At 22.6% G+C, this 15,476-nt stretch overlaps 2 protein-coding genes across 2 annotated transcripts in view; one reads left to right on the top strand and one right to left on the bottom strand.

Moving 5' to 3' along the window:
• LOC117183018 (V-type proton ATPase subunit d) overlaps window positions 1–7,226 on the bottom strand; it is a 23,638-nt gene extending 16,412 nt beyond the window's left edge. Inside the window, exons 1-2 of the mRNA XM_033376166.1 lie at window positions 6,994–7,226; window positions 526–876 (exon numbers count right to left, since the gene is read on the bottom strand). Of these exons, the coding sequence (XP_033232057.1) occupies window positions 526–876; window positions 6,994–7,114 (472 nt within the window). The 5' untranslated portion in view covers window positions 7,115–7,226. The remainder of the gene's footprint in view (window positions 1–525; window positions 877–6,993) is intronic.
• Window positions 7,227–11,706: 4,480 nt separating this feature from the next.
• LOC117175354 overlaps window positions 11,707–15,476 on the top strand; it is a 44,080-nt gene continuing 40,310 nt past the window's right edge. Inside the window, exon 1 of the mRNA XM_033365064.1 lies at window positions 11,707–12,253. Within this exon, the coding sequence (XP_033220955.1) occupies window positions 12,124–12,253 (130 nt within the window). The 5' untranslated portion in view covers window positions 11,707–12,123. The remainder of the gene's footprint in view (window positions 12,254–15,476) is intronic.

The following is a 15,476-nucleotide window of genomic DNA, read 5'->3' as shown; positions in this document are numbered from 1 at the left end:
GAATAGTATTATAGCTTAAAAAGGCACAAATAGTGTTATCGCTTAAAAAAAGAATCATATAGTTGTATAACTTTAAAAAAGTTCAAATAGTGTTATAGCTTTTTAAAAAAGGGTCAAATAGTATTAACGCTAAAAAAAAGTTCAAACAGTGTTATAGTTTTAAAAAAGTGTAAAATAGTGTTATCGCATAAAAAAGAATCATACAGTTGTATAGCTTTAAGAAAGTTCAAATAGTGTTATAGCTTTTAAAAAAAGGGTCAAATAGTATTGACGCTTAAAAAAGGTTCAAATAGTGTTACCCCTTGACAACGGGTCAAACAGTGTTGCACTAAAAAGAGTCAAATAGTGATATCGCTTTAAAAAGGGTAAAATAGTGTTGTAGCTTTTAAAAAAGGGTCAAATAGTTGTATCGCTTAAAAAAAGGGTCAGAGTTACAGCTTTAAAAAAGGGTCAAATAGTGTTATCACTTAAAACCCCTGAAAATCCTACATTTAATTTACTAAATAAATCTTTCTAATAAATTACCAAGTGGAGTGTCAACCAGAACCGCATTGTACAATTCAGCAGGAGTTGCCGCAACGTGGATGGCCTCCATCTGCTCGAAACTTCCCAGAGGATGGCATTTGGGAATTAATTCGGAAATGGGACGCTGATGTAATGTTCCGGTGATGAGGAGAATAATATTGTCAATCATGTAACTGTAAGTGATGAAGTCCAGGAATTGTGACAGAGGCTCGACGGAATGATTGCGCATATGCTGAAATTCCACGACCAATTTTTCTCTCAGTTTGTCATCGATCACACTGACAGCGAGAGGCGATGGTTCGTTTGCCAAAAAACTACCATAATCAGTTCCTGCCAAATGTAGTTTCAAATCTGGAAAGATTTTCCAATTATTTTTTATTATATGCTGATTATATCAAATCGGGATTATAAATAAAAAGATTCAATAAAGTACAATGGAATAAAATAAACTATTATAAAAAGAAAATATAATAAAATAAAAGAGAATACAATTGAATAAAATAAAAAGGAATAGAATAGAATAGAATAAAATAGATTATAACAAAATATATTCAAACTGAATAGAATAAAATAGAATAAAAAAAGAGCAAAGAAAATGAATATACACAATAAAATAAAAGCGAATAAAATAGATAAAATGGATCTTAATAGAGTAAACTAAAATAAAATGGAATACAATAGTATAAAAAAATAGAATAAAACTGAATCGAATAAAATCAATATAAAATGAAACAGAATTAAATGAAAAATAATACCATGGATTTTAATAGAATAAACTAAAATTAAATGAAATAAAATAGAATCTAATGAAACCCCATAACATACAATGAAATATAATATAATAAAAACAGTAAAATACAACAAAACAGAGTAAAATAGAATACAATAAAATATATTTATATAGATAGAATAAGAAATAATAAAATAAATGGAATAGAATAAAATACATTAAAATTTTAAAAAAAAGAGTAAAAGAGCAATATAAGAAAATGGAGCTTAATGGAATAATCTAAAATGAAATAAAACAGTATAAAACAAGACAGAATAAATAAATTAGATAAAATGGAATTAAAAAAATATATGTTAAAAAAATCAAATACAAAATAAAAATGGAATGAAATAAAATACAATAATAAGAGTAAAATAAAAATAGAATAAAATAGAATAAAAGTATGAAAGGAAATAGATTAAAATTAAAAAGAATAAAATGGAATCAAATAAAAAAAAAGAATATAATAAAACCCAAAGCATACAATGAAATGAACTACATAAAAATATACTGCAATAGAATAAAAGAAGATAAATAAAAATAAAATAAAACATAATAAAATACACGAGAGTAAAATAAAACAGAATAAAAAGGAAAAGAATAAAATATAATACAATCAAATAAAATAAAATATAATCAAAAACCGTTGAATATAATAAAATACAATAGAATATACTATAATAGCATAGAAGGAGACGAATTAAAATAATATAAAACAGATTAAAATATAGTAAAATAAAATATATTCATATAGAATAGAATAAAAAATATTAAAATAAAAAAGGAATAAAATTAAACAAAACACAATAGAATAAAATAAAATATAAGAAAATGGAGCTTAATAGAATAAACTAAATGAAGTGGAATAAAACAATATAAAACAAAAATGAATAAATTAAAATAAAATAGAATAAAAAATAATTTAAAAAACATCAAATGAAATTTAATAGAATAGAGTTTAAGAGAAACAAAAACAAAATAACAATAGAATGGAATAAAATAGAATACAATAAAAAGATTAAAACAAAGAATAAAAAAAGAGTAAATAACTGGAATAAAATAAAATAGAATAAACTAAAATAAAATGAAATAAAATAGTATAAAAGGAAATAAATGGAATTAAGGCGGAATAAAATTAAATATATAACAAAATGGAATATAATACAATAAAATAAAATTTAATAAAATAATATGAAATATAATATAAATTCAATAAAAGACAGATAGAAACGTTTCTATTGTCATACATTTGTAGATTTATTTAATTTCCCAAAAATTTTATTTTTCTCTATTCTTTTTTTTCTGTAGTACTTTATTCTATTTAAATATATTTTCCTATATTCTTTTTTATACTATTCTATTTTATGACATTTTACTTTATTTTATTATTTATATTTTATTCGATTTTATTTTATGATATTGTTTTTTTTTTTACTTTATTGAAATTAAATTTATTTAATTTTATTATATTTTATTTTAAAATTGCAATTAATATGGAATTTCAATATAGAATTAGTAATTCAATTCCTTACATTTAGATGAACAGGTTTATATTAAATAAGAAAAAGAATTAATAATCCTATATTAAAATTTCACATTAATTGTGGTTTAAAAACAAAATAAAATAAAATACAATAAAATATTATAAAATAATATAATAAAATAAAATTTAACAAAATGGAATATAATACAATAAAATAAAATAGAATAAGATAATATGAAATAAAATAGAAATGAAAGAAAAGACAGTAAAAACGTTTCTATAGTCTTACATTTTTACATTTATTTAATTTCCCAAAACTTTTATTTAATTCTATGTTTTTATTCTGTTGTATATTATTCTATTTAATTCTATTTCCTGTATTATGTTTCATACTATTCTAATTTATTCTATTAAATTTTAATTTATTCTATTTTATTGTTTATGTTTTATTATATTTTATTGTATATTGTTTTTTTCGGTACTCTATTGCACTTTATTTCATTTTATTATATTTAATTACATATTATTTTAAAATCACAATTAATATTCTGTTTCAATATAGTATTACTAATTCGTTTTCTTACATTTACATAAACAGGGTTATCTAAATTTAAGAAAACGAATTACTAATCCTATATTAAATTTTGACTTTAATTGTGATTTCAAAATAAAATACAATAAAATAGAATAAAAAAAAAAACATAACAAAATACAATTAGTAAAATAAAACAAAATAAAAAATATAATAGCATAGAATACAATAAAATAGAGTAAAATAAATCTAAATAGAATTAAATGAAATATCATTTAAATAAACAGAATTAAACACAATATAACAAAAAAAATCCAATAGAATTAAAAAAAATAAATAAAATTTTAAAAATAGAATAGAATACAATAAAATAAAACAAAATAATATAATAATTATAATAATATAATAAAATAAATGGATTTTTAAAGAATAAACTACAATAAAATTGAATAAAATAGAATAAAATAAAATAGAACAAAATACAATAGAATAAAATAAAATGGAGCTTAATAGAATAAACTAAAATAATATAAAATAAAATAGAGTTTAATAGAATTTTAAAAAAAAAACATAAAATGGAATTTAATAGAATTCAAAAATAAATAAAATGAAATTTAATAAAATACAATAAAAAGAGTAAAAATAAAATAGCATGAGAGGAAATAGATTAAATTAAAGCGTAATAGAATATAATATAGAAAATTGGAATATAAGACTATAAAATAATATGAAATAGAATAGAAATTGAAGAAAAGGCAGTAAAAACGTTCGTATATTAATAAAATTTTACATTTATTTAATTTCCCAAAAATTTTATTTTATTCTATTCTTTTTTTTATTCTGTTGTATTTTATTCTTTTTCATAAATAAATAAATTGAAATAGAGTAAAATAAAACAAAATAAAATAGACTAACAAAAAAAAAAAAATTAAACACAATATAATCAAATTAAATCCAATAGAATAAAAAAAAATTAAATAGAATAAAATAAAGAAGAATAAAATACAATTAGAAAACATAATAAAATGGAATAAAATAATACATAATAAAATAATAAAAAAAACAGAATAAAATAGATTAGTATATAAAATAATCAAATGGAACAGAGTAAGATCAAATAAATACGAATAAAATAAAATAAATCAAATGAAATTGAATAAAATACGATAAAAAGAGTAAAAAAAACTAAAATAAAATGAAAAGTAGTAAACTTAATTAAAATTGAATGAAATATAAAAAAGTGGATTTTAATAGAATAAACTAAAACAAAATAGAGTTTAATAAAATTTAAAAAAATATATATAAAATGGAATTTAATAGAATAAAAGAAAATGAAACAAAACAAAATAAAATAGATTTCAAAAGAATTCAAAAATATATAAAATAAAATTGAATATTAAAATAATAATATTAATGTAATATATAATATAAAATATTTCAATTAAATTAAATGTAATAAAATTAATTTATTTTAAAAAACAGAAGAAAATATAATAGAATAAAAAATAATAAAATGGAACAGAATAAAAAATGAGAATAAAAAAAAAACAACAAAATACAACATAATAAAAAAAAAAGAAAATGGAGCTTAATAGAATAAACTAAAACAATATAAAATAAAATAGAGTTTAATAGAATTAAAAAAACATAAAATGGTATGAAATAAAATATTATAAAATGCAATCGAATAAAATAAAACATATAAAAGTAAAATAGATTTTAATAGAATTCAAAAATAAATAAAATGAAATTTAATAAAATAGAAATTAAAGAAAAGACAGTAAAAACGTTTTTATATTATTACATTTTTACATTTATTTAATTTCCCAAAAATTATATCTTATTCTATTCTTTTTTTTTATTCTGTTGTGTTTTATTCTTTTTCATAAATAAGTAAATTGAAATAGAGTAAAATAAAACCAAATAAAATAGAGTATTAAAAAAACAGAATGAAATACAATATAATCAAATTAAATCCAATAGAATAAAATAGAATAAGAAAGAGTAAAAAACTAGAATAAAATAAAAGCAATACAATGTAGTTCAATAGAATAAACTAAATAAAATGGAATAAAATAATACATATTAAAATAAAATAATAATAAAACAGGATAAAATAGAGTAGAATATAAAATAATAAAATGGAACAGAGTAAGATAAAATAAAAAAATAAGAATAAAATAAAACAGAACAAAATACAATAGAATAAAATAAAACATAAGAAAATAGAGCTTAATGGAATAAACTAAAATAAACTAGAATAAAATAGAATTTAATAGAATAAAATAAAATGATATAAAATAGAATAAAATATATGTTAATAGAATTCCAAATAAAGAAAATGAATTTGAATAAAATACAATAAAAAGAAATAAACAAAAATACAATAAAATAACAGAATAAAGAGTAAAAAACTAGAATAAAATGAAATATAATAAACTAAACTTAAATGGAATAGAATAATACATACAAAAATAAAATATTTTTAAAAAACTGAAAAAAATAGAGTAGAATAAAAAATAATAAAATGAAAAAGAATAAACAAATAAGAATAAAATAAAACAGAACAAAATACAATAGAATAAAATATAAGAAAATGGAGCTTTATAGAATAAATTAAAATAAAATAATATAAAATGAAATAGAGTTTAATCGAATTCAAAAATAAATAAAAAGGAATAAAAAAATACAATAGAGTAAAAAAATAGAATAAAATAATATGAAAGGAATTAGATTAAATTAAAGCGTAATAAAATAAAATAAAACAGAAATTAAAGAAAAGGCAATGAAAACACAATATAATCAAATTAAATTCAATAGCGAATAAAAAGAAAGAATTAAATAGAATAAAATACAATAAAATAAAACAAAAAAGAGTAAAATAAAATAGAATAAAATAAGAGGAATACAATTCAATTAGAAACAAAATAAAATGTAATAAAATAAAAATATTACAATGTAGTTCAATAGAATGAAGTAAAATAAAATGGAATAAAAAAGTATAACATAAAATAAATTTTAATAGACTAAAATAGTATGAAAGAAAATAGATTTAAACGGAATTGAATAAAATAACATTGAAAAATCATTAAAATAGAATATAATAAATTAAAGTAAAATAAAATAAAAACGGACTCCAGAAATAAAGACCGGGGATTTGGAGGTCGCCGTCTTTTCCTTTCCTCTTCTTACTTTATTTTTATAACTTCCAACAATTTCCGGCTAGAGTTAAATTTTTGCAAAATTTAAGTTTATCTCTGAAATTAAGTGAATTTCGGAATTTAAGGTGTAACATTTTGAAATATCCTCTTTTACTCTGCATTATCAACTTGATAATCAGAGTCACGAGGTATGTGACAGGTTCTCTGAAACTCCGCCTAAAGACTTTAAACATAGAATATTCCTACCACATATGAAAAATTTGCTCCTCTCTCCGTAAAATCGCAAATGAAAAATTGTAAGGAATTTATTTCGGATCGCATAGAGAAAACAGAGAAAAGGGAAATTATCGGAGGCAATGAAAAATCAATAATTATTGAGGTTAATTTAAATTTCTCTTTTCGAGAAATAAAAGAAGGCAGTGGACTTTTATTATAGAAATGGCTCAAAACTGTTGCCGATTTTTGGAAAAGGAAAAGCTGAAAATTAAACTAGAGAGAATTGTGAATGAAGTATGAACATTACCTTCGAGTGTTTCACACTGGACCAAGTTTAAATAATCAGATTGCTGGAGAATTCCACATTTGAAACCACGACACAAACCCTCCAGATAACCGTTGTCAATATTAAACATGCACCCCTTCATTCTTAATTATTTTTTCCGCGACTTGGGCGATAAGAAGGACCGATATGTCAAATTCAGAGCAGAAAACACGGACTCGCCCTTTTTACGGTCGCGAGTCGATCATATGATCTGCTAAACCTTGAAGTCTGTCAATAATCGAGATTTCGAGATTTCAAAATGGCGTTATTCGGTGGGAATTTCGGGTTAAGTGGGGAAAATCCAAGATGTCTGCACGCTGTGGGCCAAATTGGAGATCCTCTAGGTTAGACTTAGAGAATCTCTAGTTAGACTTGGAGTTCTTAAATTTCCGAGAATTTAAGTTCAGGTTATATAACTGAGAATATGACAGAATTTAGGAGAATTTAAAAGAATTTATGATTCTTAACAATATTTTTATTGTTCAGGTTATATCAGCGGTTGAATATAAATTATTTTCTAGCTCACACATATTCAGGAATTTAAAATATGCAAAGCAGTAGCTCATTAATTATTTAACACTGATAGACTGAAACAGAATAATAAAAACTCTCGGAAAACGTAGACGCGTGATATTTTCCAAATTCTCTAATTTTTCTTTGACTAATTCTTTAATTCAAATCATTAGTATTCAAAGAGCAGCATTTTAATCTTATGATATTTCAACCATAGAATATTTTATAAGCGGAATAAAACAGGTTTTTAATATGCAAATTTAAAACTTTCAAATGTATTAATTTGTTTCAAACAAAAAAAAATATTTTTTCTACTTTAAAAAATAACTCTTTAACAAAATACTAGAATTTTCAAGAAAATAATTTAATTTTTAGCATAATAGTTGAATATTCTACCTAAAAAGACAAATTTCGAACGAGAAAGTGGCATAGTTTATATTTTAATCAAAGAAGAAGGAAATTTATACAACAAAAGAAAAAAATTAAAAAAAAAAAGAATTTTCAACAAATAAAGATTTTCCACTCAAAAGGTAAATAAAATTTTATCTAAATTATTGAACCTTCAGACCAGAAAACAGATTTTCTTTATGAAAATTCAATTCTCAAACAAAAAATATGACTGTTCATCAAAAAATTAATTTTCCATGAAACTGATGCAAAAAAAAGAAAATTTCAAACTAAACAATTATTTTTTACAACAAAAAAAACGTAAATTTTTAACTAAAAAATATCAATCTTAAAAAAAATGGAAAAGTTATATTTTCTGTAAAAAAATGAATTCTATACCAAAAAAAAAAGAAGTACTTTCCACTAAACAATTAAATTTTGAACCAGACATATAAACCGTCAATAAAAAAATTTTACGACGTAGTTTAACTTTGACCCAAGTAGTTGAATTTTCAATTAAAAAATATTAATTTTCTACAAAATAATTAAACTTTGAACCAACAAGATAACTTTTCAACTTAAAATATAAATCTTTAACAAAAAAAGTGATTTATTAACAAAGCGATTCAACTAAATGTTTTAAACAAATTAGTTGAATTATCAAAAAGGATGGCTTTCTAACCAATTTGTTGAATTCTCTAGGAAGTTGTTGCATTTTTATCAAAAAATATGAAATTAATCTTATAACAGAAGAATTTTTTATTCTAAAAAACGTTGTGTTTTCATTCAAAAAAGATTTCAGTTAACTCAGTAACATCAAAAATTGAATTATTAATCGAAAAATAAGTTTCTACGAAAAAAACTGAATTTTGAATACAAAAAGACGAATTTTTTCAACCAAGAAGGATGAATTTTTAACAAAATAGTTAAATTCTTCACCAAATAGTTACATTTTTATCAAAAAAAAGATCAATTTTGTACTAAAACCGATGAATTTTTAATAAAAAATAATTTTTTTTTTATAAGTGGAACTTTCATCCAGAAAATTTTTCAGTTCATCTTTTAACACCAAAATATAAATTTTATACAAAAAGTAAATTTTCTACGAAATAGTAAAGTTTTTAAGTGAATGGTATAATAGCTTAATTTCTAACCAAACAGTTGCATTTTTATCAAAAGAAGCTTTAATTTCTGCTAAAGCAGGTAAACTCTCAAATAAAAAAGACAAGCTTTCAAAAAAATTAGTTGAATTTTCAACCGAAAAGTTATTATAACGAAAAAATGCTATTTTCTATTAATTAAAATAAATTATGAGGTTCTCATAAATTCTCCGGGAATTTTCTTCTCGGTCATATTCTCGGTAATATTCTCATTCTCGTTACCGTTCTCAAAGTAATATAACCGGCTCAGAACTCGAGGTTAGATCGTTAGGGTACCTTTTTACGGATACCTGTTTTAAATTAATCTTGGAAATAATATTTTTCATATGATTCATTTCTAGCTGCTTTGTTGGTTTATGGCAAATTTGATTGGCTTAGAACCTAGATACGAACTCGATGTGTGAAATTAATTCATCAGTTTATCTTCTTCTCACTCTACCATGTGACGATGCCATGTATTTATCTCACTCTAGATTTTCCATCCAAAGGAAAAACAGAGAAAGTCTAGAGTGCGATAAATGCAAGGCATCGTCACATGGTAGAATGAGAGAAAGATCCTTTTTCCGTTTGCATACGACAGGCGTGTAAATCACCTTTAGGTATTGGGATCTGAAATCTTGGGGGCACCACTAGCGGCAAAAGCAATATGGCTGGTGACAGTAGGTAGATGTCTCAAAAGAGTCATTTAAGAACATTGAAAATTAGTCTTAAGCCCTAAAAATCAAGGTAACAATAGCTCAAATTTGTGATTTTACAAAATCCACATAGAGACTTCGTAGAAGGAGAAAGGATTTCAAGGACATTTCAAGGACAAAATTTCCACGAAATAGTTCAATTTTCCAACCAAAAAATTAATTTTCAACCTCAATAGTGAATCTTCAACCATAAAAAATGTAACTAAATAAAAAAGAAGAATTTTCAACGAAATATTTGAATTTTCAATAAAAAAATATTAATTTTTAATCCAAAGTGGAAGAATTAAATTTTCAGTACAAAAATTTAATTTTCAATAAAGCAAGTATGAATTTTCAACAAAAATAAAAATGAATTTCCAAACGAAGATATTATTTTGCAACAAAAAATATTAATTTCAAACTTAAAAAATTAATTTTGAAAGAAAAAGGAAACAACTTAACAAAATAATTAAATTTTCAAAAAGAGAAAAGATTTTTCCACCATAATGATCAATTGTTAATCAGAAAAAAAAATGTTAACCAAATAGTTGAATTTTTGATCAAAAAGATGATTTTTTAAGTAACGAGATTATTTTTTTAAAAGGACGAGTTTTTAAGCAAATAGTTAAATTTTTTAACACAATAGTTAAGTTTTCAAGCCAAGAAAAATGATTTTTAACAACTAAAAAGAATTACTTTTTTTTTAATTATTGAATTGTCAGCAAACTAATACAATTTCCACTCACAAAAGATAAATGTGTTAACCAAAAATATGATAGTAGACTTATTCTCGATCAAAAATAATAAACTTTTATTTCAACTTCAATTGATTTAATTAATTTTATCTTTAATTAATTATAAACAACTTTATTATTTTATTTATTTTGATATTTTATTACTTTGTATTTTTTCTTTCTAGCCTGCGATAAATAAATCGAAATTTCGCTAATTTATTGTATACATAATAATTATATTTAAAATAAACCTTAAGGGCATGTGACACAGCTAAATACCTATATTGCCGACCACAGTTTTTCAGTTCACTGAATGTTTTTTTGAACCTAAGAACTTTTTTTGTAAATAAAATATCGAGCTGAAACTTTGGGAAATGTATTAGAGTACAATAAAGTACGTTTAGGTACTGCATTTTGGTAGGAACTTCACTGAAAATTATTTCATCTTTTTTCTGAAACTCAACATTTTTTGAACGTTCGAACATTTTTTATACATAAAATATCGGTCTCAAACTTTAAGAAATGCAAGAGCCGAAAGAAAACTACGTGAAAGTACAAAGCTTAATAATAAAAGATGTAAAAAAATAGATTTCAACAATCAATTTCAACGGTATCAGCCGGTAACGTTGTACACGAAAATACGAAACCTGGCGGCCACTAGGCGAGGCTCTAGAGAGTTCGTATTTTCGTGGACGGCGTTACCGACTGATGCCGTTGGAATTGATTGTTGAAATATACTTTTTTACATCTTTTATTATTAAGCTTTGTACTTTAACGTAGTTTTCTTTCGGCTCTTGCATTTCTCAAAGTTTGAGACCGATATTTTATGTATAAAGAAATTTCGAACTTTCAAAAAATGTTGAGGCTCAGAAAAAAGATGAAATAATTTTGAGTGAAGTTCCTACCAAAATGCAGTACCTAAACGTACTTTATTGTACTCTAATACGTTTCCCAAAGTTTTAGCTCGATATTTTATTTACAAAAAAAGTTCTTAGGTTCAAAAAAACATTCAGTGAACTGAAAAACTGTGGTCGGTAATATAGGTATTTAGCTGTGTCACATGCCCTTAAAGTTCTCTAGGTTAAATCCCCCCGCCCTCAAACAACTTGTACAAACTGTATGCATTTCATAATTTTGAAAAAGCGCGCCACATGCGACACATGCGCAGTATGCTTTATGTTGCTTGCGCGTCCGAAACAAGAACAATAATAAGAATAATGAATAAATTAAATAAATAAAAATGCTCTTTTATTTAAATAAGTCGTCTCAATGATTAAAAATACTGTTAATGATATACCAAATAAATGATTTAATCGTTAACTCTTTTCGGAAAAGAGAGATAATCAAGTATAGAAAACATTTAAGATTCCCGGGTAGATCCGTGAACTAGCAGACGAATGGCGCACATGAACATAATAATTTCATAATATTTGGAAACAAAAAAAATATTCTAAGAGGGAAAATTAATAAAAAAATATAAATCCTCGCCAGTGGTACTCTAACAGTGTTCCGACAGTTTTTTGAAGAAAGTATGCAGATCTCAGAAGTTTGATGGTTATCCGGATCCCTAACCTCAAAACTCGAAATGGGAAAAATGTTTGTTTGTTATTTATTTAAATAAATGGTATTATTTCAACGCTAGTTATGATTCGAAAAGCCTTGGCGGGGGCAACTTTTGCTCTTGGAAATTTGAGTGCTTCCAGTCGCCGAGTGATAAATATTAGACCGAGATTTATTTCGAATCTTACGATCAGTGAAAGAGGCACGGAAAAAGGTAAATTGTAACTTTTATAATTATGTAAAAAGCGAAAAACGGAGTGGTTAAACCTACGAATGTAAAGTGATTTGAGACAATTATATCTACGCGAAGTGGACAAATTTCGAAAGTAAAGAATCCTGTCGAAAACTATATTTTGGTTTTGATTTGGCAGTTTTTAAATTGGTTTTTTATTTTCATTTCTTGGCAAATTCCATGAAATTGGTTAAAATTTCGTGAAATCTTGACAATTCTTTGAAATCTCTTCAAATTATTAAAATCTATTAAAATTTTTTTCAAATCTTCACAAAAACATAAAACTATTTAAATGCTTTGTTATCCTTGGAAATACCTTTAAATTATTTAAATATATTAAAAATAATCAGGAGTTTTTTAAACAATCTTAAAATATTTTGGAATCCCTTCAAAATTCCATAATATTTTTAAAAATTCCCTCATATTTTGAAAATTCTTTGAAATCTTTTGAAATTCCTTTAAATGATTGAAATTGACTAAAAATCTTTAGGAATCTTTTAAAAGATTTCCAAGGATTTTTAATAAACTCGAAAATATTTCAGATTCTTTGCAATCGCTTGAAAATTCCATTGAATTTTTTTAATTCCTTCAAGTTATTGAAATCTATTAAAAATTTCTTGAAATCTTTTTAAATTCTCTAAAATATTTCAAATCTTTTGAATTCCTTTGATAATTTTAAAATCTTTAAAAATCCTTAAAATATTTCCAATTCTTTCAAATCTTTTTAAATACTCTTGATTATTTCCAATATTATCAAATCTTTTGAAATCACTTGAAACGATTTATACCTCTTAAAAATTCTTTGAAACTTTTAAAAATTCTCTGAAATATTTCAATTTCTTTTGAAATTTTTTCAAATTATTAAAATCTATTTAAAATATCGTAGATTCTTTTTAAATTCCTTAAAATAATTAATTTTATTTGAAATATTTCGAAATCCCTTTCATACGTTTTGTACCTCTTGGAAATTCTTTAGAAATTTTGAAAATATTTTATAAAATTTGTAATCCCTTTAAATACCCTAAAAGTCCTGAAATCTATCAAAAATCCTCTGGTGTTTTTGGAATGACCTCAAAATACTTGTAATCCTTTGAAAGTTCTAATTATTAAATTCGATTGAAATCTTTTGATATCCCTTGATTGATAATTTTTATACTTCTTGAAAATTCCTTAGAAATTTCAAGAATACTTTATAATCTTTAAAATACTTTGGGAATACGTTTGAAATACGTTTTGAAATCCTTTGGAATTTTTAGAAAATAAAATCTATTAAAAATGTTTTGGAATATTTTAAAACATTTGAAATTATTTCAAGTGCTTCACAATCTTTTAAAATCCTTCGCGAATTCCATGACATTCTTGAATTCTTGAAATTCTTGAAATCTATTAAAAATGGTTTAGAATCTTTTATAATTTTCTAAAATATTTAAAATCCTTGGAAATTTCTTTAAAGTATTGAAATCTAATTAAAATTCTTTGGAATCTTTTAAATTACTTTAAAGGATTTTTAAGAGACTCGAAAATTCTATAAATTTTTTGCAATATTTTGAAATCGTTTGAGAATTTCATGGAATTTTAAAAAATTTCAAATTCTTCGCAATCTTTTGAAATCCTTTGTAAATTCCGTGAAATTAAACAAAAATTTAGATTCTTTGAAATCTTTTCAAATTTCCGAAAATATTAAAAATATTTTGAAATTATTCTTAAATTCCACGAAATTCTTTAAAATTTTGGGATTGTTTGAGTTCCCTTCAATTTATTGAAGTTTATTAGAAATTTGTTGAACTCTTTTAAAAGACTCGAAAGGATTTTGAAAATTTCTTAGAAATTAAAAAGAAGCTTTATAATATTTAAAATCGTCTTTAGAAATTAATTTTTTAAACTTTATAATCTTTAAGATCCTTTGGAATATCTTTATCAACTAAAAATTTTAAGAAGTTTTTTTTAATTCCCTTAAATCTTTAAAATTCTTTGGAATCCCTTCAAATTATTAAAAACTATCAAAAATGTTTTGAAATCTTTTATAATTTTCTAAAATATTTTTAAATCTTCAAAATCATTTAAAATGCCTTTAAATTATTGAATTCTATTAAAAATCGTCTAGAGTTTTTTTAAAATATCCGAAAATATTTCAAATTTTTGGCAATCTTTTGAAATCCCTTGAAAATTTTATGAAATTAAAAAAAAAAATCTCTTCAAATCTTAAAAATTTCAAATCTTTTGAAATCCTTTGATAATTCTTAAATACTTTAAATCCTTTGCAATCTATTGGAATCCCTTAAAAATCCCATAAAATTAAAAAAAAAAATTCCCTTAAATCTTACAAATTCTTTGTAAATGCCTTGAAAATTTCATGGAATTTAAAAAAATTCCGTAAACTCTAAAAAATTTTGAATTCCCTTCAAATTATGGAAATCTATTAAAAAAAAGTCTTGGAATCTTGTAAAAATATCTAGAATCTTCAAAAACTTTTTAAATCCCTTGATACGTTTTATGCGTCCTAAAAATTCGTCAGAAATTTAAAAAATACTTTAGAATCTTTAAAAACCTTTGAAATTCCTTCAAATTATTGAAATTTATTAAAAATTCTTTGGAATCTTTTAAAAGACTCCAAAAGGATTATTAAAGAACTCAAAAATATTTCAGATTCTTTGCAATATTTTAGAATCGCTTGAAAATTCCATGGAATTTTTAAAAATTCCCTAAAATATATTTTTTTTTAATTTTCTTCGAAAATTTAAAAATACTTAGTAATTTTTAATATCCTTTGAAAAATTCTTAAAATCCTGAAATATATTAGAAATCGTATCGGGTTTTTTTTTAAACCCCAAAATACTTCAAAATCTTTACAATCTTTTGTAATGACTTGAAAATTCCATGAAATTTTGGTAAAATCTAAAATTTGGTGGATTCTTTGAAGTGCAAAATACTCAAATATTTAAAATTCTTGAAATTTTGTGCATATCTCGAAAATATCTTGAAATTGTCTTCTTAAAGCACCAAAAAATCATAAAATTCCATGGAATTTTTCAAATTTTATTACATTTTTCCATATTTGCCGAAATTCTTTGAAACCCTATGACATTTTTTTAAAATAATTTTTAAAAAATATCAAATGTTTTGGAATTTTTAAATCTGTTGAAAATATCCTTATATATTTTAAAGTACTCTTAACTATGTGTTGCAAATTTTTTGAAAACCCTTG

Source organism: Belonocnema kinseyi, chromosome 1 (genome assembly GCF_010883055.1).
Source record: "Belonocnema kinseyi isolate 2016_QV_RU_SX_M_011 chromosome 1, B_treatae_v1, whole genome shotgun sequence".
Classification (NCBI taxonomy): Eukaryota; Metazoa; Arthropoda; class Insecta; order Hymenoptera; family Cynipidae; genus Belonocnema; species Belonocnema kinseyi.
This window is presented reverse-complemented; position numbering and strand designations above follow the sequence as displayed.